We start from the raw sequence: 27531 nt of genomic DNA, 5'->3' as shown, positions 1-27531 counted from the left end.
TCTCTGAAACTGCACAGATGAGACTATGGGCATCATCCACACATTCAAAAAAATGCAATCCTCTTTGTGAAAAATCACAATGCGTTTTAGTGATAAATATAAACCTTTAGAGAGCATTCCTGCAAAGTGGCCTTGACTTTTCTTTGTGTTTTGTTTTCCCCACTGGACTTTTAATCTTTCTATTGGTTAAACCACTGGCTCTCAACCTTTCTAGACTTCTGTACCCCTTTGAGGAGTCTGATTTGTGTTGTGTACCCCCAAGTTTCACTGCACTTGAAAAAGTACTTGCTTACAAAATCAGACATAAAAATACAAGGTTTCAGAGTAACAGCCGTGTTAGTCTGTATTCGCAAAAAGAAAAGGAGTACTTGTGGCACCTTAGAGACTAACCAATTTATTTGGGGTCCTGGGGCCCGTTTTGTTCAATATCTTCATAAATGATCTGGAGGATGGTGTGGATTGCACTCTCAGCAAATTTGCGGATGATACTAAACTGGGAGGAGTGGTAGATACGCTGGAGGGGAGGGATAGGATACAGAAGGACCTAGACAAATTGGAGGATTGGGCCAAAAGAAATCTGATGAGGTTCAATAAGGATAAGTGCAGGGTCCTGCACTTAGGATGGAAGAATCCAATGCACCGCTACAGACTAGGGACCGAATGGCTAGGCAGCAGTTCTGCGGAAAAGGACCTAGGGGTGACAGTAGACGAGAAGCTGGATATGAGTCAGCAGTGTGCCCTTGTTGCCAAGAAGGCCAATGGCATTTTGGGATGTATAAGTAGGGGCATAGCGAGCAGATCGAGGGACGTGATCGTTCCCCTCTATTCGACACTGGTGAGGCCTCATCTGGAGTACTGTGTCCAGTTTTGGGCCCCACACTACAAGAAGGATGTGGATAATTTGGAAAGAGTCCAGCGAAGGGCAACAAAAATGATTAGGGGTCTAGAGCACATGACTTATGAGGAGAGGCTGAGGGAGCTGGGATTGTTTAGTCTGCAGAAGAGAAGAATGAGGGGGGATTTGATAGCTGCTTTCAACTACCTGAAAGGGGGTTCCAAAGAGGATGGCTCTAGACTGTTCTCAATGGTAGCAGATGACAGAACGAGGAGTAATGGTCTCAAGTTGCAATGGGGGAGGTTTAGATTGGATATTAGGAAAAACTTTTTCACTAAGAGGGTGGTGAAACACTGGAATGCGTTACCTAGGGAGGTGGTAGAATCTCCTTCCTTACAGGTTTTTAAGGTCAGGCTTGACAAAGCCCTGGCTGGGATGATTTAACTGGGACTTGGTCCTGCTTTGAGCAGGGGGTTGGACTAGATGACCTTCTGGGGTCCCTTCCAACCCTGATATTCTATGATTCTATGATTCTATGAAAGCTCATGCTCAAATAAATTGGTTAGTCTCTAAGGTGCCACAAGTACTCCTTTTCTTTTTATAAAATACAAGTGTGTCACAGCATGCTATTACTGAAAGTTGCTTACTTTTTCATTTTTACTGTGGAATATAAATACTGTGCTTACATTTAAGTGTATAGTATATTCAGCAGTATAAACAAGTCATTGTCTGTATGAAATTTTAGTTTGTACTGACTTCACTAGTGCTTTTTATGTAGCATGTTGTAAAACTAGGCAAATATCTAGATGAGTTGATGTACTTGCTGAAAGACCTCTGCATTCCCCTAGGGTACACGTACCCCTGGTTGAGAGCCACTGGGTTAAACTATTAAATAGAATATTTCTAATACTGGTCCCATTTTGCCTGTTCGAATGAAACTGGCTTTTCCCCCTTGAAGTGTAATTGAAATCGTTCTGCTGAGCAAGAATCAAAGTCTTCAAAAAACTTCAAATCCAGACTCCAGCAAGAAACTGTTGAATTGGAATTCATTTGCAAATTGGATACAATTAACTTAGGCTTGAATAGAGACTGGGAGTGGTTAAGTCATTATGCAAGGTAACCTGTTTCCCTTTTTTTTTCTTCCCCCCCCCCCCCCCCCAACGTTCTTGTTAAACCCTGGATTTGTGCTGGAAATGGCCCACCTTGATTATCATACACATTGTAAGGAGAGTGGTCACTTTAGATAAGCTATTACCAGCAGGAGAGTGGGGTGGGGGGAGGTATTTTTTCATGCTTTGTGTGTATAAAAGATCTTCTACACTTTCCACAGTATGCATCCGATGAAGTGAGCTGTAGCTCACGAAAGCTTATGCTCAAATAAATTGGTTAGTCTCTAAGGTGCCACAAGTACTCCTTTTCTTTTTGCGAATACAGACTAACACGGCTGTTACTCTGAAACCAGTCTCTAAACAGCTCACTGCAGTTATAACCCACCATTGTCTTGGCAGTTTGAACCAGCTGAGGCTGATCAGGAAAGCTGGTTTTTAAAACAAGACAAGTTTTTTTTTATTTCATGATCAGACTGAAGGTTTAAGACTTGAATCCAATTGGGAGGATATTCTTCCTGAGTTGGCATAGTGCTCTCAGCATGAGGTTTGAAATACATGGGGAGTATGTATTCCTCCATGCTTGGAAAGCACTTAGTATAATTGGGACTGGATCCCAATTGTAAATAACGGCATAGATGTTCTAGACCTGCTGGTTCATATTCCAGCATGGCCATCTCAGTCATTGATCTGTACAAAACAAATTAATTTAGCATATATATTTCTTGCTTCATGATTGTTTGAAAACATGTAATGTTCTCCACCTCATGGTGTTGTAGTTATGTTGTCCCATTTTCAGATGGGGAAGTTGTGGCAAAGAAGTGGCTTGCCCAAGGTTGCAGAAAAAGGTAGTGTGAGAACAAGGGTTGGGACTAGTCTCACTAGATCGGGGTGGGCAAATTTCTTGGCCTGAGGGCCACATCTCGGTATGGAAATTGTATGGAGGGCCAGTTGGGGCAGGGAATTGGGGCACACGGGAGGTATGAGGGCTCTGGCTAGGGGTGCAGACTCTGGGGTAGGGCTGGGGATGAGGGGTTTGGGGTACAGGAAGGTGCTCCGGGTTGGGATGGAGGGGTTTGGAGGGTGGGAGGGGGCTTTCAGCTGGGGCAGGGGTTTGGGGCACATGGGGGTGAGGCTCTGGCTGGGGGTGCAGACTCTGAGGTGGGGCTGGGGATGAGGGGTTTGGGGTGCAAGAGGGTGCACTGGGCTAGGATCAAAGGGTTTGGAGGGCGATAAGGGATGGGGTAGGAGGTTGAGGTGTGGGAGGGGGGCCCCTCAGGGGTGCAGGATCCAGGTGGCGCTTACCTGAAGCAGCTCCTGGAAACAGTGGCCCGTCCCCCCTCCGGAGGCAGGGCCATGCTGCTCTGCGCACTGCCCCGTCCACAGGTACCGCCTCCGCAGCTCCCATTGGCCGCGGTTCCCGGCCAATGGGAGCTGCAGAGCCGGTGCTTGGGGTGGGGGCAGCGTGCGGAGCCTCCTGGCTCCTCCTGTTTCCGGGAGCTGTGCGGACCTGCTGCACATGTGGAGCGGAGCAACGCAAGCTCCCGACCCCATTCCCTGGCTGGAGCACTGGAGCGGGGAAAGCTCCCAAGCCCACTCCCCGCTGGGCGTTTGAGGGCCAGATTAAAAGGTCCAATGGGCCGGATGCGGCCCGCGGCCCATAGTTTGTCCACCCCTGGGCTAGACCACCAAAGTCCCTGCAGGTTAGTGGGTGTGGATCTTCATCCTGAAACCTTAACAATTGAGGCTTGTCCATGCTGAATGGACATTAAAGATCCCAGGGCAATTTTCTTAAGACAGGGGTTTGCCCCAAACTTTGGTGACCTTTCTGAAAATCTTGGGCAACAAGAGCCCAGTTTACCTCTACTGCATAGTGTTGTATTGTGCATCCTCTTAACAAATTATTGTTCTGGCTTCTCTAGCCTGCAACAGCAATAAAGGCATAGCTAGGAGGGTGACTTGTTTTGGATGTGAGATGAGCCCAAACAGTGCTAGTGCTGATTGCCCACATGAACCTGGGTCTGATTTAACTAATCCCAATCCCATTGTTTAACGCCTATTTAGTAGTGTGTTATAGCTGCCTCTTGCCAACACTTCAAGCCTTTCCCCTCCAGCTCTGCCTAGCTTATTATACCTGCAGTTTTCTCCAGTCTGTGTTATGGTGAATGTAATACTGAGATGGCAGAACGTACCTGGTGCAAAGCAAATCCTGCCTGAGTCACACTGGTGTTGGTGCTGCTGTTCAGGTCCATGATTGTCTTCCTTCCCCAGCCCTATCCTGGAGGCCTTCGGAAATGCCAAGACGGTTTATAACAACAACTCCAGCCGCTTTGGCAAGTTCATCCAGCTGCACTTCTCCCATCATGGACATATCCAGGGAGGGCGAGTCACCGATTGTATCCTTTCCTCTTGCTGTCTCTGCCCCTTCCTGCTCCAACACACACATCAAAGAGGGGAGGAGCTGTGGAAGGCGAAAATGGGTGGGCAAATTTCCCTGCAATGGTGTGACTTCTTTTGTATCTTACTTAGAACAGGTACGGCCATGTCTACTCTGTGAGCCCTGAGGAGTTTGCACTACTTTACCCTTCCCTGCATCTATAGATTCCTTAATATCTATGCATGAGATGGGAACAAAGTTTAGGTTCCTATCACAAAATATCATGAATACTTTAATCCATAGAAGTTTGTAGTAGAGCAGGCCTGTTATACCATTTAGTTCATGCTGCTCCCTTGGAAAACAAGAGAGGATTGTTCCCTTTTGTGTATGTTCTCTTGGGAACTGCAGTCAACAGCCAAGCCCTGGCTGGGAGTTAAGAAGACATTATCCACCATGTCCAAGCTGCACTCAGACATAAGGAACAATGGCAGCTGTAGGGAGCCAGTTGCAGCTCTCTGATATAGGAGCTGCCCAGTGCCAGTGCACAAGGGCAACCCTAAGATATGCCGGGGGAGGATTGAGCAGAGTCGAGGTCTGCTTTTGCGCAGTCCCCACTGCTGGAATGGCTTTGACATCTCCCCACCCCTTTCCCATCACACTGGGACTGGGGGGCGGGAGGCGGCTGGGGTAGAAGGCAGCTGGACATCAGCAGAGAGTTATTTTATGTGGTGAGTGCTCCACAGGCCATCTCTGGCTGCTTTAAAGCACTTTGTGCAGCTTACATGGCACAAAGGCGCCCTGACAGACTGGAGAATCTGGACCACAGAGTCAGGTGGCAGCCAAGTTAGTGACTTATTGTGGGGAAAATTTTGGCTTGAGTGTCTTGCCCAAGGCCAACCTTGGATGCCTAAAGGTAAGAGACCTGAATAAGTGACTTGATTTTCAAAGATGCTGAGCACTGCAAGTCCCACTAGATTCCAGGGGAGCAGCAGGTACTTAGGACCATTGAAAGTAATTCTCCCTGGACCAATGCAGTTGCTGGTGCTGATTTAAAAAAAGAAAAGAAAAAAACGATTTGGACAGAGTGAGAGCTCAGCCTCTCCTCTGCTCTTCTCTCCTCTCCCACTTTCTGCAGGTAAAGGCTCCTCCATCTCAAATAGAAGTTGGGGCAGAAATCACTTGGGACGTTTTGTGGCCTGTGTTATGTAGGAGGTCAGGCTAGATTATTATAATGCGTCACTTCTGGCCTTAAAAACTATGAATCTCTAGCTTCTGTGACCTCACTGGATACCCTGGGCTTGACCTCTGCCTCTCCTGGTGTACTCTGGCCTGCCACAGACCCTGTGCTCGGCCTGACCTCTCTTCCACTCTCTCTCTTAAATCTCTTGTTCGGAAAGTAATGCTCATGGCCATTCAGTGCCTCTTTCCTATAGCCTGAAGCCTGGTCTACATATAAAACCTAGGCTGACCTAGCAATGTTGTGCAGGGGTGTGAAAAATTCCCTGGGGGACATAGTTGTTGACATAAGCCCCACTGTAGACAAGACTATGTATGGAAGAGTTCTTCAGTTGACCAAGCTAACACCTTTTGGAGAGGTGACAGAAGAACCCCACCCAATACTGTGGTAAGTGTCTGCGCTACAGTGGCACTGGATTAATTCCCATGGGGCTCGGAAATTCTTTGGCAGGCACCAGAAAATCAGATTGGGAGGTCACTTGAATGTTGTTTCCCCCTTAACCTGATGCTCAGATTTATTGGAGAAGGTGAGTAAAGTTTGTTTCTGGGGGTGCGTCTCCCCACCCTCCCTCAGTCTTGTGAGCCCCTCCATTCCCTCTCTCTCCCCTGAGGCAGTGTCCAAGCAGGGCTGCCCCTTCTCGGTTGGACAGTGCTACCTCTGTGTCCAGTCACTGCAGTGAAGGCATCACTTCTCCAGGATGTTGTTGACGATGTTCTCTCTCCGGTCATTCCAAATGAGTACCAGTGACACGGGAGGAAGGATGTTTGTTCATGGAGAGCTTTGTTTTAATGCTCTGCTTCAGAGAAAGGGCCTTTCAAACTCTTCCCTTGTTGCCTGGCTAACCTTTGCAGCCTGGGGGATGTGAGGTCAGGCCATGGCATTTAGGGGCTCTGGTTCCTTCAGAGCCATTTCCTTAAAGGGCTTTTACCCTCTTCCTAAATAATCTGTACTCTGCAATGACTGTAATTTTGGAGGGCATGTGGATTAGGCACTTTACTGTAGTTAGACCAGGAGTAGCTGCTGCTGATATGAGGCTCATTCCTTCTCAGAGTGTGTGCAGACTCTACCAGTAGGTTCTCTGAAATGGTGCCATGTCAAAATTTGTCCACCATCTGGCCGAGTGATCTATGGCTGCCTATTTTGGTAGGTGTGGCAAGACCCTCTCATACCTTTTTGCTCCTTGTTTTTCATCCCAGAGTAAGGAAGGCATGTTTTGACTAATATAGTCACTACTAGCTTTTCAAAGGGCACATTTTGATGGGTGTACTTAGCCAGGGAGATTCAGTTGCCAGTGGTCCTTGTTTAAGTACCCTTTGAAGTTAGGAAAGTACATGGGACGCATTTGTGCTGTTGCATTATTTATTGCACTAAAACATTATGCTGTGTGTCAGTTAAGGATGGTTTATATGTAACCTGCCTAACACACCACAATCCCAACAGCAAGGAAATTAAAAGGTAAGGCAACCAACAGCACATGTCCTCTAGTCCCCAATCCTGGGAGAGACCCAACTCATCACTAGCATGGCCTTAATACACATCTACAATGCACCGCAACTTTAAACTTTGCCCCAACACGAATGCCAGCCTTTCAGTACCTACTTCCACAAATTCCACCCTCACCGCTATCCCAAAGAACCCTGACCCCTTCTCCTCCTTTCTCCACAGTTTTGTAAAGGGAAATCAGGCCTTACCAATCAATTTCAATTACTTTTTGGGGGGAGTCATCAAACGTGGACAAGGGGGATCCATTGGATATAGTGTACTTAGAGGTTCAGAAAGCCTTTGACAAGGTCCCTCATCAAAGGCTCTTAAGCAAAGTCAGCTGTCATGAGATAAGAGGGAAGGTCCTCTCATGAATCAGTAAGTGGTTAAAAGATAGGAAACAAAGAGTAAGAATAAAAGGTCAGTTTTCAGAATGGAGAGAGGTAAATAGTGGTGTCACCCAGGGGTCTGTACTGGGACCAGTGCTGTACAACGTAATCATAACTGACCTGGAAAAAGGGATAAACAGTGTGGTGGCAAAATTTGCAGATGATACAAAATTACTCAAGATAGTTAAGTCCAAAGCTGACTGCAAAGAGTTACAGAGGGCTCTTACAAAACTGAGTGACTGAGCAACAAAATGGCAGATGAAATTCCGTGTTGATAAATGCAAAATAATGCACCCTGGAAAACATAATTTCAACTATACATATACAATGATGGAGTCTAAATTAGCTGTTACCACTCAAGAAAGAGATCTTAGAGTCATTGTGTCTAGTTCTCTGAAAACATCTGCAAAATGTGTAGCAGTGGTCCAAAAAGCTAACAGTGTTAGGAACCAGTAGGGAAGGGATAACTAATAAGACAATAAATATCAAAATGCCTCTATACAAATTCATGGTAAGCCCACAGCTTAAATACTGCATGCAGTTCTGGTCGCCCCATCTCAAAAAAGACATATTAGAATTGGAAAAGGTACAGAGAAGAGCAACAAAAATGATTAGGGATATGGAACAGCTTTTATGTGAGGAGAGATGAACAAGACTGGGACTTTTCAGCTTGGAAAAGAGATGACTTAGAGGGGATATGAGAGTGGTTTATAAAATGTTGACTGGTGTGGAGAAAGTGACGACGGAAACGTTATTTACACCTTCACATAACACAAGAACCAGGGGTCACCCGATTAAATTAAGAGGCAGCAGGTTTAAATTAAACAAAAAGAAATATTTCTTCACACAACGCACAGTCAACCTGTGGAACTCCTTGCCAGAGGATGTTGTGAAGGCCAAAACTAGAACAGAGTTCAAAAATAGAACTAGATAAGTTGATGGAGGATAGGTCCGTCAATGGCTATTAGTCAAGATGGTCAGAGATGCAACACCATGCTCTGGGCATCCGTAGCCTCTGTTTGCCAGAAGCTGGGAATGGGCAACAGGGGATGCATCACTTGATGATTGCCTGTTCTGTTCATTCCCTCTGAAGCTTTGGCCAGTGCCAGAAGACAGGATACTGGGCTAGATAGACCATTGGTCTGACACCATATGGCTGTACTTATGTTCTTAGGCACGTGCTCATATTTGGGGAAAACTGATCTCACAGAAATCCTTGTATTCATCAAAGTAGCCATTCCTTTGTTGAAAATCTTTTTCAGTGCAACATGAATGACTGTGACTTGCAAAACATGTTCTTTGTGCTCCCTATTAATGCTCTGCTTCAGCTGTAGGGGATGTTACAGGTGAGCTATGGCAAAAGGCACGTTGTATTCTTCTCCTAAACTGTTCAACAAGGCATCTGCGTACTGCACTAGAGAATGGACGTTGCAACATTTTCTCCATTGGCTAAATGCAGCACAGAAAGCTTGATATGATGAATGATACTAATTTCTTTTGTTAATTAACAAATAATATAATTCTAAGGAGACCCTGATATTCTTACTAGGTACATGTTTGTGATTTTATACAGTCTATAGTTTTCAAATTAATGGTACCTGAAAAACCCTGAGATTCTTTAGAGATACTTGTTTTCATGAGTTTTTTTTCCTTTAGAACCAATTTTTAACTGATTAGTACTTAAACTAATTAACAGATTTTTTTTTGAAAATCCTCAGAAAATTCAAGTTTCCTTGGAGATCATAGTCTCAAAATTTGGGGTGGATACACTGTTTTGTCTTTAAAAAACAACAACAAAAAGGAGTTTGAACCTCCATTGTAAATGCAAAATAGAACCCAATTTGAACTGACATAGAATCATAGAATATCAGGGTTGGAAGGGACCTCAGGAGGTCATCTACACCAACCCCCTGCTCAAAGCAGGACCAATCCCCAACTAAATCACTACTACTCTTTCACAATAAGTTAGTCAGGTAAACTTTATCATAAGTAATGTCCAATATAAATGAATCTCAACTTATTGTTTGTGGTAATGCCCATAATATGGTTTGGTACTTTCCATACACGCTGTAATGGACAGTCTGTACCCCAGGGAGTTGACAGGTATACGGAGATCAGGAGAAAGGAACAACAAAATGGATGTCTGTTCAAATCAACAAATTTCACTTCTGCTGTGCTGCCTACATTGGATTTTAGGGAAGATTTAAAAACAGGGGAGGGTCCTTTCAGATGAGTTTAGGGATGTTGGGGGAATACATGAAAGAAAGCATGGAGGAAAATGTTTAAAAGATTGACAAACTGATGGGCAGGAGTGGAGGGGGCAGGGTATCACATGGAGCTCAGCAAGGATAGATAAGCAGAGGGGCAGATTTAGACCTTGAAGGAGAAGACATGTTGTTTAAATCTGATACAACAGGAGATGGGGAACCTGCAAATGGATTCAAAGGGAGCTGTGAGATGATCAAACCAGCAAGGTAAGGAAGACGACTGTACAGCTCAAAGTCACTATGCTATTTTTAAAAATTAATATTTCTGAATGCATTGTGCATGGAAATATTTTGAATCACTTTTCCCCCAAATCTGGCTTTTTAGTGGTGTCTGGGATGTACTCCGTGAAGTCCAAGTTAGGTGCCTATCAGACAGGACCTTTAAAAGAACTGAAGGAGATCAGCATTCAAAATGAAACACACATTTTAAAAACAGTATGTTAAATATTTTGTTCTTTCCCTGTAATGTACTCAGTGCCTTTCTAGTGTACGATAGATCATTTTCTAAAATTGGGAACTGGTAGTGACTTTTGTTTGTTAGCCACACTACAGTACATTTTCCTAAGTCAAGTGATAATTACTCAAGGGCCACATCTTGTCAGTTATTTGTCATGTCATCAGTTTTCATTCATGCAGGAAGTCCAGTTCGATGATACTGTCTGGGGGATTAAAAACTCCTGTAGTGAAGATTTTCTAGGATTAAGGGCTATATTTGTACCCCATACTCTTCAATAAGAGCCCTCCTTGGGCAGAGGTGGAAACCAAAGGGTGGGCAACTCTTGATAGGCTTCCATTAACTATCAAAATGTGCTCTTTTTGGAACCAGTAGTGAAATCTTGGGGCTATATTTAGGGCCACAATTTCAGATTTTGGTAGCGGGGCAAGTTTAACTGTGATTCCAGGGGCTACTTAGGCACCTGAAAACTCTCTAGGTTTTTTTTTTTTTTGCAGATAATAACTTAGAAATTACCTGACAGAAGCAGTGTGTCTAATTCCTATATAAAGAAAGACAATATATACAAACAACAATTAAAGCCAATATATTAAGTTTTGATATGTACGTTTAGAACAATAAAGAGATAATACAGCAAGATATTCACAATCCCAAACCTTGAGGTATCATAAGAACGGCCATACGGGGTCAGACCAATGGTCCATCTAGCCCTGTATCCTGTCTTCTGACAGTGGCCAGTGGGTGCTTCTGAGGGGATGAAAAGAACATGCTATCATCAAGTGATTCATCCCCTGTTGTCCACTCCCAGTTGCTGGCAAATAGAGGCTCGGGAAACTCGGAGCATGGCATTGCATCTCTGACCATTCTGGCTAAAGAGCCATTGATGGACCTGTCCTCCATGAACTTATCCAGTTCTTTTTTGAACCCTAGAGGTTGACTGTGCAGTGTGTGAAGTAGTACGTCCTTTGTTTTAAACATTCTGCCTATTAATTTCATTGGGTCACCCCTAGTTTTTGTGTTATGTGAATAACATTTCCTTATTCACTTACTCCACACCAGTCAAGATTGTATAGACCTCTGTCATATCCCCCCTTCGTCATCTCTTTCCAAGGTGAAAAGTCCCAGTCTTTTTAATCTTACCTCATACGGAAGCTGTTCCATACCCCTAATCATTTTTATTGCCCTTCCCTGTACCATTTCCAATTCCAATATATTGTTTTTGAGATGGGGCGACCACATCTGCATGCAGTATTCAAGGTCTGGGCTACCATGGATTTATATAGAGGCATTATGATATTTTCTGTCTTATCTGTCTCCGTTTCCTAATGGTTCCTAACATTCTTTTAGCCTTTTTGATTGCTGCCGCACATTGAGCGGATGTTTTTAGAGAACTATCTACGATACCTCCAAGATCTTTTTCTTGAGTGGTAATAGCTAATTTAGAGCCCATCATTTTGTATGCATAGTGGGATAATGTTTTCCAATGTGCATTACTTTGCATTTACTTTCCTATATCAGTTTTGGAACCTTAATACAAGAACTAATAACTTTAACCGGTAAATAAAATTCATGCAGAGTATTTGGTGTGAAGCTGTAAGGACAATGATATTGAGCAATCACCCTGAAACATCCACATATTCTTTTATTTTCATTTATATTACCGTCTAGAAAATTATAAGCAAGAAAACGTGCACTCTTAATTTGTATATTTGATTTCTCATTCAAAAGCGATGAAGTCTAAAGCAGTTGTCTCCCCTCAATCATTCTAAAACGTGGAATAACTAATAAATTAGAGAACAAATTTGTTTTGGCACTAGCTTCAAAAAAGGAAAGATGAAAAGTGATATTTAAAGTGATAATTGAAAAGAAAATATTACAGTAGATAGGCCAACATGGGTTTCCTATCAGCGCTAAGACACCTGAAGGTGTATTTTCAGTAGATAAAAATATTATCACCTTTTCTCAATAGCAGTGTGTTTTCTTGTCCTATTAAGTTACTCAGTAATTATAAATAAAGTCTTAAACATTGTAATCTGTTTATACAATGCATTTGATAAACAAATGAAAACACACTTCAGTTCAAGGTACTAAAGATGTAAAAATTAAAACATAAAAATTAATTTAAAAATTGAACTTGCATTTACAAATGACTGATCTAAAAGCCTGTTTTAGCCTCTGGAAACTGTTCAATTCTATAATGTGATATAGATTTCCTGAGTCAGTATCTGCAGTGGCCAAACTGGATGATTCTTAACCATTTCTTAATGAAAATATAATATATATAATCCTATATGTCTTAAATAATATTAGGAAAATTTGCCCTTGTCGCTTCAAGGGCATACTCATATATTAAGGAAGTTAGTAAAGAGACCTGTTCCAAGGCTGTAACAACCTGGTAGGATTAAGAGCCCTCCAGGAATTGTTTAAAAAAAATGTCCCAGGGGTATGTAGGCTAATTCAAGAAAGAAAACATTGTTATTTGCTGATTGAGAAGTAGAGGTATGTACAGTAACCTCCTCTGATTTTCATTAGGCGCAGCTGACTTGTATAAGGGCAGCACTGACTGTTACACTGAAAATAAAATTGATCAGCTTTGTGGAGAGACTTAAGGAGATCAGCACACATCAGGTCCCTTCTCTGGGCCAAGGCTATCCAGAAAGTGCTCTCTCCTGGCTCTCATCCTATCAGCTGGGTAACAAGGAGCTATTTACCCATATGAATTGCTTTGAGTGCCCCTCTGATCCTGGGGCTGCGGGGGCTGGCGGGGGGAGAGGGAGTGTCAGCTCTCCTGGTCCCTGCCACAGAGCCGACAGCCAGGGAAACCTGAGCCAGGGTGGGGGGAGCTGCTTGTCCAGCTCCTCAGGGACAGCTGTGCAGCAACTTCTCAGACCACAGCTAAGGGCTTCTGGCTCCTCCGGCGAGAGCACGGAGAAGTGGTTCATTTTCCTGTTTGCGCTCCTCTGTGGTACGAAACTCGGGGTGTGGGGGGAGGAGATGCTCCCCTGCCCTCCCTAAATGGCACCTCCGACTATATACATTTTGCTGAGGTCTCCCTATATGTCAAAATGTGACCTCCTGTAAATTTGCCCTCCTTTTTGTACACCCCCACCCGTATGTCATTCAGTGATTGTCCAAATAAAGGCTGGGTTCCATGATATGGACAAAAGAGCCTGGGATCTGGATGAGAGGGACTTCCTGGGCACTTTGCTCCCATCAACCAGAACTCTAATCTCACACATTATTGCAGAACCTCTGCACTGAATAAGTGTACTTAGGAAGGTGAAAAGAACAGGAGGACTTGTGGCACCTTGAAGACTAACAAATTTATTTGAGCATAAGCTGTCGTGAGCTACAGCTCACTTCATCGGATGCATTCGATGTAGCTCATGAAAGCTTATGCTCAAATAAATTTGTTAGTCTCGAAGGTGCCGCAAGTCCTCCTTTTCTTTTTGCGAATACAGACTAACCCGGCTGCTGCTCTGAAACCTGTCATTATGTTAGGAAGGTGAAACACTCAGTTGAGGTAAGGGCTAAGGGCGAGGACCTCACTTGAGACTTCAGTTCCTGGACACACCTTGCTCTTGTTTAATAGTTCAGAGAAATTTGCACATGCGCAGTAGCAACAAGAGCATGTTTTGATGTGAGATTAATTTGGGTGGTAAGACCCTCAAGGTCCCAGTTACTGCTTTGCCTGCGTTGGCCTTAGAGATTCCCTGAGGGCCTTGCCCTCTCAATGTTCTTCACTACCATGAATTCTGAGTCTAACATGGATTTCACTTGCTACCAGCTGTCCTCTTGTGTTCATTTCAGAATCGAGTTGTGCACCAGAACCTGGGAGAGCGGAATTACCACATCTTTTATGCATTGCTAGCTGGTGTCAGTGGGGAGCAGAAAGGTAATTGATCTCTCGGTAAGCTGGCCCCATGCAAACAAAATAAATTTTAATACAGCCGAATGCAAGGTTGAACATCTAGAAATTAAGAGTGCAGGCCACACCTGCAAAATGGGGTGCTGTATCCTCGAAAGCAACTACTCTGAAAAGGGTTAGGGGTCATAATGGACATTGAATATGAGCTTCCAGTGCAACAAAAGTGGCAAAAGAGAGCTAATGTGACCCTTGTGTAAACAGGAGCAGTAAGTAGGAGCGGGGTGGCAGGTTTTCCAAAATAAATAACAGCACTTTGGGTGGTTGATAAACACTGCTAGCCTTCTCAAAAAGGAGAAATGGGAGAGAGGAGAGGGTGGATATCTGTTGCACTAGAATGGAAAGGGAGTTCCAGGCATAAGAGGAAGTGGGAGAGAGATGTCTTTGCACAGCAAAGTGCACCAAGCTAAGCTAAATTATTTAGGCCTTTGAAGGGGAGGATGAGGAGCCTTAAACTTGATACAGAAGGCAGGAGGGATCCAGTGGATGGATTTAAAGAGAGGGAGTAACAGGCAGCAGAGATTTTTCAAGGCAGAATTTTTCACAGACGGAGAGGTGAGATTTGGGGAGACCAGAGAGGAAGAGGTTATAGCAGTGGAGCAAGTGACAACCAGAGCCTGGATAAAGATTTTAACTCTAGTCGTGGGGAAGGAAAGGATGGAATTTGGAGACGTCATATAGGAAAAGCAACAGGATTTGGCAGCTGTATAGCTGGGGTAGAAAGGGAGCTGAAAATGACACAGTGATGGTGAATCTGGGTGAGATTGTTAACAATGATAGAGAAGGGTGAACAAGAGGAAGTTTTGTGGAGAAAGGTGAGTTCAGTTTTTACAATGTTAATTTTGCCCTGGGAGTGGGATATTAGAGAGACAATAAGAGGGATGAGGCTGGAGTGAGTGGGGAGATACCATGGATTCATCAGCACAGCAGAGATCGTAATTGAAGCCACAAGAGCAGAAGAGATAATGTAGAGGGACAAGGATGCCAGAAGGATTCGGTTCAGTTTGGGTCTATTCTTCTTCATATATTTTCCTCAAAACTGTAGTGTCTGAGCGCCTTCCAGTCGTGCATTAAGTGACATGACTAACAACATCTGTTACGTGTGCTTTGTTCTTCTTTGGCGGCAGGTGGGAGGGGAATTGTGTGCTCAGTGCAATGTTTTCTTTTGGTAGGATTTTTTTCCCCTACTGTTTGCGCTGCTGTGTTTGTTAGAGAAGGCTGGTCAGAGAAGTGCTCTTGGCACTTGGAGTGGAAGGTGCTGTGGTTTGCAATGGCCCTTAGTCCTCGTTGGAGTTCATTCCACAATCTTGGACCAGCCCCTGAGAAAAATCTGTTACCTGCACAAATAAGCTTCATCTTTACAGTAGAAAGTTCCATTGGGCCTGAGGAATGGAGTGGGTCGACCTGTCTTCATCCCAGAGCTTTAGGTTTTCTTTTAGATATGCTGGACTCAGGCCATTAAACTCCTTGAAGACAAGGACCAAGACCTTGAACTTGATTCTATATTCTGTAGATGGATAACAGGACGTTTAAACACATCCCTAATGGTGTCCATAGTTAAAGAAGTACTTAAACATCCAACACTGCAGAAAGCTGAAGAGAATTTCCTCTTTGGGGTGCATTGTTATGGACCAAATGTCCCTCTTACTGACAGGACATTGCTAGCAGCTTCTTTAATTCTTTTAATCTTTTGCAGTTCCCTTTTTAAGGGTAGTCATATTCTGGGTCTAAAATCCCTAAGAAATGTCCTCTTTAAATAATGAGGATTTTTGTGTTTACTGAATTTATCTCAGGAATGTATTCTCTATGGAGACCACTGCGGGCCTCCTTAGCTGTCCATACACATCTTCACACACTGCCCATTCATTTCAGGATCTATTTTACAATGTGCCTCCTTGGTTATTAGAACTCTCCATGTACTTGCTGTAGCTGACCTCACTTACCCCTCTCCCCTCCCCTTGCTGACCCTCCTCTCATCTGGTGTTGACCTCTTCTTCAAGTGCTTGCTCATGTTGATTCCATTCTACGTGTGTGCGTGCACAGTCATCGGAGATTTTTGCCTTAGTGGTATCCGTAGGGTCGCCCCCTTAAGTGCCACGCTCATGTGTCCGTAGGCCCCCTCAGTTCCTTCTTACCGCTCATGAGGGTTGGTCAGAATGCCTTGTCTTGCAAAGCAAGAGCGTTAGCGGTTCTTAACAGCCCGTTGTTATTCCCTTTCTATTTAGTTTGTAGGTACTTAGTTAGCATTTTAAGTAAATTTTAGTTCTTAGTTTAGTGGTTAGAGTCCCAACTGGCTTTAAGCCGTCTTCCTCATGCAACAGGCCAATGCCTGTCAGTGACCCTCACAGCAGCTCGAAGTGCTTGGGGGAATCCCATATAAAAGATAAGTGCAGGATTTGCAAAAGCTTTCATCCCAGAATTCAAAAGGAGAGGGACATCCGATTGAGAGAGCTCCTGAGGGGTGCTGCCCCTGGTGTCAGAGCCTTCCCGACTGGATTCTGCTTCTAGCACCTTGGCATTGGTGTGGAGAGCCCCGCCAGCACTGGGATCCTCCTTGCACTGTTCCCGCTTCCCGGTGCCCAAGAAGTGTCCAAAGAAAAAGGACTCCCTAGCATCGTCCAAGGGGCGGAAGGGGGCTCTGGGCAAAGTACCTATTTCAGGCCATGTGCCCGCCCTGGGGCTACAAGGGAGTACTGTTAAGGTCGGACCCCCAAGCCCAGCCAAGGATCTGATTTCTGGGAGCGGTAGGGGATCCCAGCTTCTATAGGGACCTTCATCGTCCAAGATGGCCCAAGTGGCCAAAGACCTGGTGGGCCTACTGGTACGGCAAACGCCGTGCTAGGTGCCAGAAGTGGCTAAGGCCCTGCAGCCCAAGGGCAAGCCAGTCATGGGACCTCCCCAAAGGGCAGGGGAGCACTATTGACCCCCGGATTGCAGGTGTTCATCTATGTCCCCGTGGCTTAGGATACCGGTCCCACAACGCCAGTTGATGGCTAGAAGGCCCAGGTCCCCAGTGCCGTGCTCTCCTTCCACAAGGCACAGATCGGCAGAATCAAGGCACCGGTCCCTGCGGTCCCAGTACCGGCCAGCCTCCTGCCTAAGATCACCTTGGCACACATCTCTATTATCCAGGCATCCTCCTAGGCGCCGGTCCCCCCTAGCACCTGACTTCTCGCCATTGCGACACCAATCTCCGCTGCCTCAGTACTGCTCAAGGGACAGGCAGCAATCCCCATCCTCTGGACATCGGTCTCCGGCGAGAGTTAGTTGGCATACGCAGGCCTCACAGCCCCACCGTGGTCACCAGAAGGGGACTGTTCAGAGTCGGAGCTGGGGTTCAGCCCATTGCCAAGGTGGGGTATGAATCCCATCAGCTGCGAGACCAGCATGGTGTTGGTAGCATGGCAGCAGGGACAGTGGCCTGCTCAATGGCCGTGTTGGAACCCTTGGGGGGTACCGGTGATGCCAGCTCCATACTCCCACCTCTCCTCTGTGGCTGCCTCGGACAAACCACTGGCACCGGGCTCGGAACACAGTGTGGAATCCACCACGGGGACAACTCAACAGGCGCAAACATCCAAGGTGCCATCTCCAGAAAGGGAGGGGGAACCCGTCCCTCCCCTGGTGATGCCCTCGTCATCTTTGTCACCGGACGAAGCAGTGGCCGGGCCCTCCTGGTCTATTGGTAGTCCCTTGATGACTTTAAGGAGCACCAGGTGCTCCTTAAAAGGGTGGCTACCAACTTGAACCTCAAAATTGAGGAGTTAGAGGAGCAATCAGACGACTTGTTCAATGTCATATCTTCCTCCATCCCGGCCCGCATTGCATTACCTGTCCACAGATTGCTAAAATGCTGTGGGAGACCCCATCTTCAATTCTACCCATGTCCAAAAGTGCAGAAAAGAAGTGTTTTGTCCCCGCAAAGGGATTTGAATGTGTCTATATGCACCCACCAGCGGGGTCGCTGGTTGTGTCTGCAGTTAACGAGAGGGACAGGCAGGGACAGGTAAGTGGCACACCAAAAAATAAAGGCGCCAAATGACAAGACCTCTTTGGCAGAAAGATTTATTCGATGGCCAGCCTACAATTCCAGGTATCCAACCACCAAGCCCTGTTGGGCAGGTACAATTTTAACGTATGCGACTTCTTTATCAAGTTCACGGAGGCCCTTCCACAGGACCTAGTCCTCGAGTTTGCCATGATCCTGGAGGAGGGCAAAGCGGTGGCGAAGGGCGCCCTCCAGATGGCCTGGGATGCTACAGACTCAGCTGCCAGGGTGGTTGCCTTGGCGGTGGCCATGGGTGCAGCTTTTGGCTACGGTCTTTGGGGTTATACCAAGAGATGCAGACCACAGTCCAAGATCTCCCATTTGAAGGTGCAGGGCTCTTCTCTGAGCTCGCTGACATGAGGCTGCATGGCCTGAAAGATTCCTGGGCCATCCTGCGTTCGCTGGGCCTCCATACTCCACAGCAGGTCAGAAAGCAGTTCCAGCCTCCTCCTCCACCTCAGTCCTGGGAGTCTTCCCGGCAGGGATCCTACAGGTGAAAGGACAAAGACAAAGGGCTTAAGTGATGCTGTCCTTTGTCCTCTCACTTGCTGGCTTAACCCGGCCCTTCGAAACACCCTGAGGGCCAGAGACAGGCATTTTGAAGGTGTGAACCGGGGCAGCGCCTCAGTCAAGTACCTGGATCCATCCTCCTGTTCTTTCCACAACCGCTTATGCCCCTTCCAGTCGGCATGGTCATGAGTGACATCAGACCGTTGGCTGCTCAACACAAGCAAAAGGGATCCAAGACCCATCCTGGACCTGCGTCGCCTTGGCAAGCATCTCAAGAAGTTGAAGTTTCACACGGTCTCCCTTGCCTCCCTCATCCCCTCCCTGGATCTGGGAGACTGGCACGCTGCCCTCGACTTGAAGGACACATATATCCATATTTCCATTTTCCCAGAACACAGACAGTTCCTCCGTTTCATGTTGGGCCAGCGCCATTTCTAATTCATGGTGCTGCCCTTTGGTCTCTTGTCAGCCCCGAGAATGTTTACAAAGTGCATGGTGCCAGTGGCTGCTTACCTGAGGTGTTGGGGCATTCAAATTTACTCATACCTCGACTGGCTGATCAAGGGCTGGTCTCGGCATCAGGAGTGGCGGCACCTCGATCTGGTTTGCTCCACATGTCGTGATCTAGGTCTGTTGATTAATGAGAAAAAAATTGATGTTTGTTCCGGTGCAACACACAGAGCTCATAGGAGTGGTCCTTGACTCTGTTCAGGCCAGGGCCTTCCTCCCGGAAGCCCGATTCCATGCTATGTCAGACCTAATCTCTCAGATGCAAGCCCACCGTCTCACCACCGCTCACATGTGTTTGAGGGTGTTGGGCCACATGATGGCCTGCATTTACGCGGTCTGGCACGCATGACTCTATCTCAGGCCCCTACAGGCATGGCTGGCATGAGTTTACGTCCCCAACAGACACAACATAGACCGGGTAGTCAAGGTTCTGGACCACATACTGTTGTCACTCGCTTGGTGATTGGACCCTGCATTGGTATTGGGGTGAGTCCCCTTTGCGGCCCCATACCCGTCGGCCACCCTCGTCTCCAATGCTTCAGATGTGTGGTGGGGAGCCCATCTGGGTGACCTTGGGACATAAGGTCGTTGGTCAAGTCGCGAATCATTCCTTACACACAGATGTCAGGGAGCTCAAAGCAGTACGTCTGGCCTGTCAAGCTTTCCTGCTTCATATAAAAGGCAGGGTGGTTCAAGTCCTGGTGGACAATGCCGCCGTTATGTTCTATATCAACAACCAAGGTGGAGCCCGGTCCGCAGCCCTTTGCCAAGAAGCCCTCAGGTTCTGGAACTTCTGTGTTCAGCCATGCATCTTGTGGCTGCTCTCCGCCCTGGGGCCAGGAACATATTGGCAGATCGCCTCAGCAGGACCTTCTTGTCTCGCCACGAGTGGTCGCTCCATCCGGAAGTACTCAACATCATTTTTCAAAGGTGAGGGACTCCCCAGGCAGATTACTTTGCACCTGGGCACAACAGAAAATGTCATGCTTTCTGTTTGAGCTGGGGCGCAGACAGGCTCCCTGTCGGACACTTTCCTGCTCCCGTGGTTGGGGGCTCTGAGGTACACCTTCCTTTCAGTGCCATTAATCCAGAGCCCTTGTGAAGATCAAGCAGGACAGAGCGAAAATAATCCTCCTAGTTCTGGCTTGGCCACGCCAGCGCTGGTTCGGCACGTTGCTGGACCTCTCGGTGCCTGCCCCGTTACAGCTACCACTCCATCTGGACCTGTTTTCTCAGAAGCATGGCAGCCTGTTGCATCTAAACCTGACGGTGCTCCACCTGATGGCCTGGCTGCTACACGGTTGAATGTGTCCGAGTGGCTATGCTCTGCCGGTGTCCAGCAGGTCCTGCTGGGCAGCAGAAAGCCCTCTACCAGAACAACTTATCTGGCCAAATGGAAACGGTTTACATGCTGGACTTCGGATAAAGGCATTCGACACGAGAGGACCTCGCTGCACTTAATCCTGGATTACTTCCTGCATCTTAAGCTCCAGGGTCTGTCTCTTTCATCTGTTAAGGTCCACTTGGCTGCTATTTTGGCCTTCCATCCTCTGCTCGAGGGTAGGTCGGTTTTCACCCAAGACATGACTGCCAGGTTCCTCAAGGGCCCAGAGCACCTCTACCCTCATGTCAGGGACCCCGTTCCTCCATGGGACCTAAATCTTGTGCTGTCATGGCTCCCGGGAATCCCCTTTGAGCCTCTGGCTTCCTGCTCCTCTCCTGGTGGTTTCTTAGTGGCAATAACATCTGCCCGCAGGGTCTCCCAGATTAAGGCATTTACCTCGGAGCTGCCCTACACAGTGTTCTACAATGACAAGGTCCAACTGCAACAGCATCTGGCCTTCCTACTCAAGGTTGTTTCGCAGTTTCATATTACTCAGGACATATTCTTACCTGTCTTTCCTAAACCTCATAAGTTGGAGGAGGAGTGCAGGTTGCAGTCTCTGGATGTCAGAAGGGCGCTAGCCTTCTACATTGAGAGGACCAAGCCTTTTCGTAAATTGTTGCCGTTAGTCATCACAGTGGCTGACAGGATGAAAGGTCGTCCAGTGTTGGCCCAGAGGATCTCGGCTTGGATTATTACCTGTATCCGCTACTGCTACAACCAAGCCACGGTGCCCCTTCCGGTGATTTTAACCGCCCATTTAACCAGGGCACAAGCCTCTTTGGCAGCTTTCCTAGCCTAAGTGCCGATCCAGGATATCTGCAAGGCTGCCACCTGGTCGTCCGACCACATGTTTACATCTCATTATGCGCTTACCCAGCAGGCCCGAGACAATGCTGGCTGTGGCAGAGCAGTATTGCAAGCTGTACGACTGTGAACTCTGAGCCCACCTCCAGGGGTACTGCTTGTGAGCCACCTAGAATGGAATCGACACGAGCAAGCACTCAAAGAAGAAAAAATGGTTACCTACCTTTCGTAACTGTTGTTCTTCAAGATGTGTTGCTCATGTCCGTTCCATTACCTGCACTTCTGTCCCTCTGGAGTTGCCGGCAAGAAGGAAATGAGAGGGCATGGGGCCAGCAGCACCTAATATACCAATGCATGAGCGCAGCACTTCAGGGGACGCCACAGCCCTCCCTACAGATACCGCTAAGGCAAAAATCTCCGACGACTGGGCATGTGGGCGTGCACACACCTAGCATGGAATGGACATGAGCAGCGCATCTCGAAGAACAACAATTATGAAAGGTAACAGTTTTTTCTCTATCCTTCCACACAGTCTCACATGTTGTTTTCTGACTGTCCCAGGCTTGTTTTTGTTGAAAAGTGGGAGAGCAGTTGGTTAGGTGAATCCCATAGGATTAGTTTTGTACCCTCCTTCCTGTTAATTTAAATACTCTTAGCAGTGAATCTCCAGCTTTAAAAAGAGGAGTGGTTTCCCTATATCAGAGGTGAAGCCAGGCTTGGAATATCTGGAGCTTGGCCTGAGAATAAAATCTTGATGTGTTTCACTAATTGCTAGTATTCCAGATCTAAAGGCCTCTCCACTACCTTGCCCTCACAATAACTTAGAAGGAAAAAGTAGCAAAGGATGTCAGCTGATTCCTGAGTAAACTAACACCTGCCCCCCTCTCTTTCTGTGATGTTGGGGGACTGGCTCGCTGCAGAAGCCCTGTCTCTCTCTGAACCGGAGAGCTATCGCTACCTGAACCAGTCCGGCTGTGTGAGTGTTGAGAATCTGAATGATCTAGAGATGTTCAACAAGGTCATGGTGAGTTCTTCTCCTTGGTCCCATATGGCACTTCCTCTGTGATCTTGTGGCAATTTCTTTAGAGTAATTTTCCCATCCCTGATAGCCTCTGTGGTTAGATCATTTTTGGTATTGGATGGGGTTTGGCCTTGAACAGGGGAAGCAATTAAAATATGAATGGAACAGGAATATTTTCACAGATTAAAAGGGATGAAACCCAGACTCAGGGAGTCAGCCTGAGAACACCATGCAGGTGCTGCAATGCCTGAGAGAGTCAGAGTGGCCTTGTCTCCAGCACAAAGCTGCTCGAAGAGTTGGACATTGCGTGAAGTGATGCAACATCATGTGACCTGCATGCATTGCTCTGGCATTTCACTTGTGTTATCTAGTATGGCTCGTGCACCACATTGTCTGGCTTGGTGAGGGGTTTGGTCAGGAGAAGGGATGCTTTCCCTTGAATACACAAAGTAGGGCAGAAGGTAAAGGTTATAAATCTAACTGAGCCAAGTAACCTGATTACAACACTGTTTAAAATGTGTGGTGTGGACACTTCATACATCTATCCCTGGAACTTGGACAGACCTGACTCTGTGTGTTTGGTGAAAATGAGGCCAAATAAGTGTATTTAGTATATTAAAATATAAGGGAAACAAACTTGAACTAGCAATGACATTGAACCATGGTGATTTTAGTGTAGGGGCAGAGGTGAAACCTGGTGGGAAGAATAGGTAAGCAGAAAGCTCTATAGCTGGGTATAATGTGTATGATGAGAGAGGGGATTAGAAAAGGTCTAAAAATACACTAATAAATGTACAACCACTCCCAAAGAGATGGGCTATATGTTCCCTAATAGGTCTCTTCCATCTGAGTGACTGTGATTCTGAGCCTCCTATTTTAAACAGCACGGTCCTGCTGATGTAAGTTATGTCTTCTCTTTGTGGCTTTGAGTAGACTGCTCTGAAAGTGATGGAGTTTAGCACCGAAGAGATACAGGACATCTTCAAACTTCTCTCTGGCACCCTTCAGCTGGGAAACATGGAGTTCATGACGGCTGGAGGAGCCCAGGTTACAACCAAAGCAGGTAAGTATGATTCTGTGAACTATGCACCCTGCTGTCCAAGCCCAGATAGTCTCTCACCATGGCTCTGTCCCTCCCTCTCTCCCCTTGATACCCTAGCTTGCTGGCACACTTCACCAAAGCCCCAGTAGCTTAACCCACTCAACTCACATTGCCCAAGTTCCTCTGATTGAGATCTTGACCCAGGTTGCAGGGCTTCAAGGCCTGATACATCAACCTGCTTAGGGCATGGCCCTGAGGCCCCTTTCACCCTGCTTGCATCACTCTGGAGCTGAGTCGATAGACACATGGTTATTTATGATCTGTGTGTAAATAAAAATATGGAGATATTTAAAAAGAAACAGAAACATGCAGAGGTTTAAAAAAATTGTCCACTACAGATTTTCATACACCTAAAGTATCTGGTACTGATCACCATTGGAGCCAGGATCCCCAACCAGAGGTATCTAGTCTGAGCTGATCTGGGAGAGCCTCATTTCCTAAAGAAGCAGAAGTTTAAAAAATGAACAAAGGTTTTAAAAAATTTACAAAATTACACACAGAATAACTTTTAAACCTGTTTTAATTTGTTACTCTCATCCTCCCTCCCCTTTTAGTCTTCGGGTTTTTATGACACTCACACAGACATTCATTTGCATCCTGACAAACTAGATTGTAAGCTCTTCTGGGCAGACAGCAGCTCTTGTATGTGTTTGTGTAGTGTGTCGCTCAGTGATCCCTGCACAATGATCATAGAATCATAGAATATCAGCGTTGGAAGGGACCTCAGGAGGTCATCTAGTCCAACCCCCTGCTCAAAGCAGGACCGATCCCCAACTAAATCATCCCAGCCAGGGCTTTGTCAAGCCTGACCTTAAAAACTTCTAGGGAAGGAGATTCCACCACCTCCCTAGGTAACCCATTCCAGTGTTTCACCACCCTCATAGTGAAAAAGATTTTCCTAATATCCAACCTAAATCTCCCCCACTGCAACTTGAGACCATTACTCCTTGTTCTGTCATCTGCTACCACTGAGAACAGTCTAGAGCCATCCTCTTTGGAACCCCCTTTCAGGTAGTTGAAAGCAGCTATCAAATCCCCCCTCATTCTTCTCTTCTGCCAACTAAACAATCCCAGTTCCCTCAGCCTTTCCTCATAAGTCATGTGCTCCAGTCCCCTAATCATTTTTGTTGCCCTCCACTGGACTCTTTCCAATTTTTCCACATCCTTCTTGTACTGTGGGGCCCAAAACTGGACACAGTACTCCAGATGAGGCCTCACCAATGTCGAATAGAGGGGAACGATCACGTCCCTCGATCTGCTGGCAATGCCCCTACTTATACATCCCAAAATGCCATTGGGCCTTCTTGGCAACAAGGGCACACTGTTGACTCATATCCAGCTTCTCGTCCACTGTAACCACTAGGTCCTTTTCTGCAGATCTGCTGCCTAGCCATTCGGTCTCTAGTCTGTAGCGGTGCATGGGATTCTTCCATCCTAAGTGCAGGACTCTGCACTTGTCCTTGTTGAACCTCATCAGCTTTCTTTTGGCCCAATCCTCCAATTTGTCTAGGTCCCTCTGTATCCTATCCCCACCCTCCAGCGTATCTACCACTCCTCCCAGTTTAGTGTCAGTTTAGTGATCCTGATTAGGGGTCTCTGATCACTACTGGAACATAAATAATAATATTACACAATAGCATAGTCAGTAATTCATTCCAAGGCTGCTTGTAATTCATGCCTTTCAAAATGATTTTGTGAAATGTCAAATGAACTTGATACTCTTCTTTGACAAAATTACAAGTCTGGTTAATGAAGGTAAGTGTGTTAATATAATACACTTGGACTTGGGTAAGGTCCTAGGCCTGGATTCATAAAGGAATCTAGGCACCTGATTCCCATTTTTAGGCCCTGCTGCAATCCTCAAAACTGCTTGACTGCCACCAAATCCTGTAGGCACCTAAGCCTCCTTGGTGCCCCAGTTTTTGCAGTAAAAATTCCCTTGGTGCCTGTGTTTCTGCCTCTGGGCATGTGCCCTCCTGCCTCCCTCTGGGCATCCAGGTGCTTGTCTCCTGCCAAAGCCCCAGTGCAATTCATGAACTGTGGGAGGAGTGTCTGCCTCTCCTGTGGGGCCTGATCCATTAGGTATGCTCAGAGGCCGCCTGACTCTATACAGAATGGCTGGGGGTGGGTTTATCCTGTCAGACTTAACTTGATATCCGTTTTTGATGAGATTACTAGTTTGGTTGAAAAGATAATAATGTTGATGTTGGAACACTTACACTTCTCTAAGGCATTTGACTTGGTACTGCACAACATTTTGATAAAAAAACTAGAATTGTATAAAATTAACATGGCACAAGTTAAATTGATTAAAAACTGGCTGATAGGTATAAAAATGTAATTGTAAATTGGAAATTGTCATCAAAAGGGTGTGCTTCTAGTGGGGTCCCACACGGATCAGTGCATGGCTCTGTGCTATTTAACGTTTTTATCAATGACCTGGAAGAAAACATAAAATCATCACTGATAAAGTTTGCAGATGACCCGAAAATTGGGAGGAATGGTAAATAGTGAAGTGTGATCTGGATTGCTTGGTAAATGGTGCAAGCAAACAATATGTGTTTTAATATGGGTAAATGTTAATCTGTTCATCTAGGAACAAAGAATGTAGGCCATACTTACGGAATGCGGGGGTGAGGGATCCATCCTGGGAAGTCACTTATCTTTCTCTTTGTTAAGCTAAATAAATTGAGCTCTTTGAGTCTGTCACTATAAGGCATGTTTTCTAATCCTTTAATCATTCCAGTGGTTCTTTTCTGAACCCTCTTCAATTTATCTACATCCTTCTTGAATTGTGGGCTCCAGAACTGGACACAGAATTCCAGCAGCCATTGCCCTAGTGCCAAATACAGAGGAAAAGTAACCTCTCTTCTCCTACTCAAGATTCCCCTATTTATGCATCCCAGGATCGTATTAGTTCTTTTGGCCACAGTGCCACACTGGGAGCTCACGTTCAACTGATTATCCACCCCCACCTCCAAGTCTTTTTCAGAGTCCCTACTTCCCAGGATGGATCCCTCACCTGTTAGGAGGGGCATGGCTCACTGAGGCTGGATTTTGATCAATATTGTTTGCCCTTTCTATTACCATTAAAGATGTTGATTTATGTACAAATGCCAGACTCCTATATGGACCGAATGCTGAGTCTGGTGCTTTGGGTGAGGGAAACCTTCAGTACGTTGTCAGCTGGCTTTAACGCTCATTAATGTGCCCCAAAGGCAATATGTTTACTGCTAGTATTGTCTGCATGCAATGTATCTGGGGTCTTAAAACTGAGTCTCAGAGGGTGATTTCTGTGTGAACAAGAAACAGCGAAAGAATAGGTGTAGTTTGACTTCTGTATTTTGGGGGTGGCTCCAGTCAGGCCAAGAGGGCTGCGCGTAGGGTTTGGGGGGACAAATTCCGTGCCTGCCCATAGGGCGCCGTTTCAGATTTGGGGGTGCCAGGGTGCGTGCAACTTTAACCATGATTCCAGGGACTACTTAGGCAACTGAAAACTATAGTGTTTTTGCAGATGATAACAGAAATATCTGACAGGAGCATTGTATCTAATTCCTATATTAAGAAAGAAAATTAAATAAATATTAGACCCACTCAGCTCTAATACTAACATGTTCTGACATCTTGTGGCAAGTCACTTATGGGACAGTGGTTAGGTTTAAAATTGTAATGAATATTCTTACTCAGATAGTCTTACTAAAGTCAGAAGGAACCATAGTGATCATCTAGTGTGACCTCTTGCACATTGCAGGCCAGAGAACCTCCCCACTCACTCCTGTAATAGACCCCTAACCTCTGGCTGAGTTACTGAAGTCCTCAAATCATGGGTTAAAGTCTTCAAGTTACGGAGAATTCACCATTTATACTAGTTTAAACCTGCAAGTGACCCATGCTCCATGCTGCAGAAGAAGGTGGAAACCTCCCATGGTCCCTTCCAATCTGACCCAGGGGAAAATTCCTTCCTGACCCGAAATATGATGATCAGTTGGAGCAAGACCCAAAGGGCAGATACCTGGGAAAGAATTCAGGTAACTCAGTACCCTCAGTGCCCTCCCTATCTGTAGTAACTCAGAGCCC

General features: G+C 46.0%; 1 protein-coding gene across 5 annotated transcripts in view; it reads left to right on the top strand.

Moving 5' to 3' along the window:
• Positions 1 to 27531, top strand: part of LOC102934044 (unconventional myosin-X) — a 287560-nt gene that overhangs the window by 80278 nt on the left and 179751 nt on the right. For 4 of the 5 annotated variants that reach the window (XR_006284703.1, XM_037912692.2, XM_043524831.1 and 1 more), the window contains exons 6-10: positions 4213 to 4337; positions 6068 to 6081; positions 13958 to 14042; positions 22252 to 22355; positions 23286 to 23415. Coding sequence is in view for 4 of the 5 variants with exons in the window: in XM_037912692.2 (XP_037768620.1) it covers positions 4213 to 4337; positions 6068 to 6081; positions 13958 to 14042; positions 22252 to 22355; positions 23286 to 23415 (458 nt within the window). In the remaining variant the exon portion in view is untranslated. Of the gene's footprint in view, positions 1 to 4212; positions 4338 to 6067; positions 6082 to 13957; positions 14058 to 22251; positions 22356 to 23285; positions 23416 to 27531 lie in introns of those variants that run through there. The other variant, XM_043524833.1, reaches the window with a different exon arrangement.

Source organism: Chelonia mydas, chromosome 11 (assembly GCF_015237465.2).
Source record: "Chelonia mydas isolate rCheMyd1 chromosome 11, rCheMyd1.pri.v2, whole genome shotgun sequence".
Taxonomy (NCBI): domain Eukaryota; kingdom Metazoa; phylum Chordata; order Testudines; family Cheloniidae; genus Chelonia; species Chelonia mydas.
The sequence above is the reverse complement of the archived record's forward strand: the minus strand, read 5'-3'. Positions and strand labels throughout refer to the sequence as shown.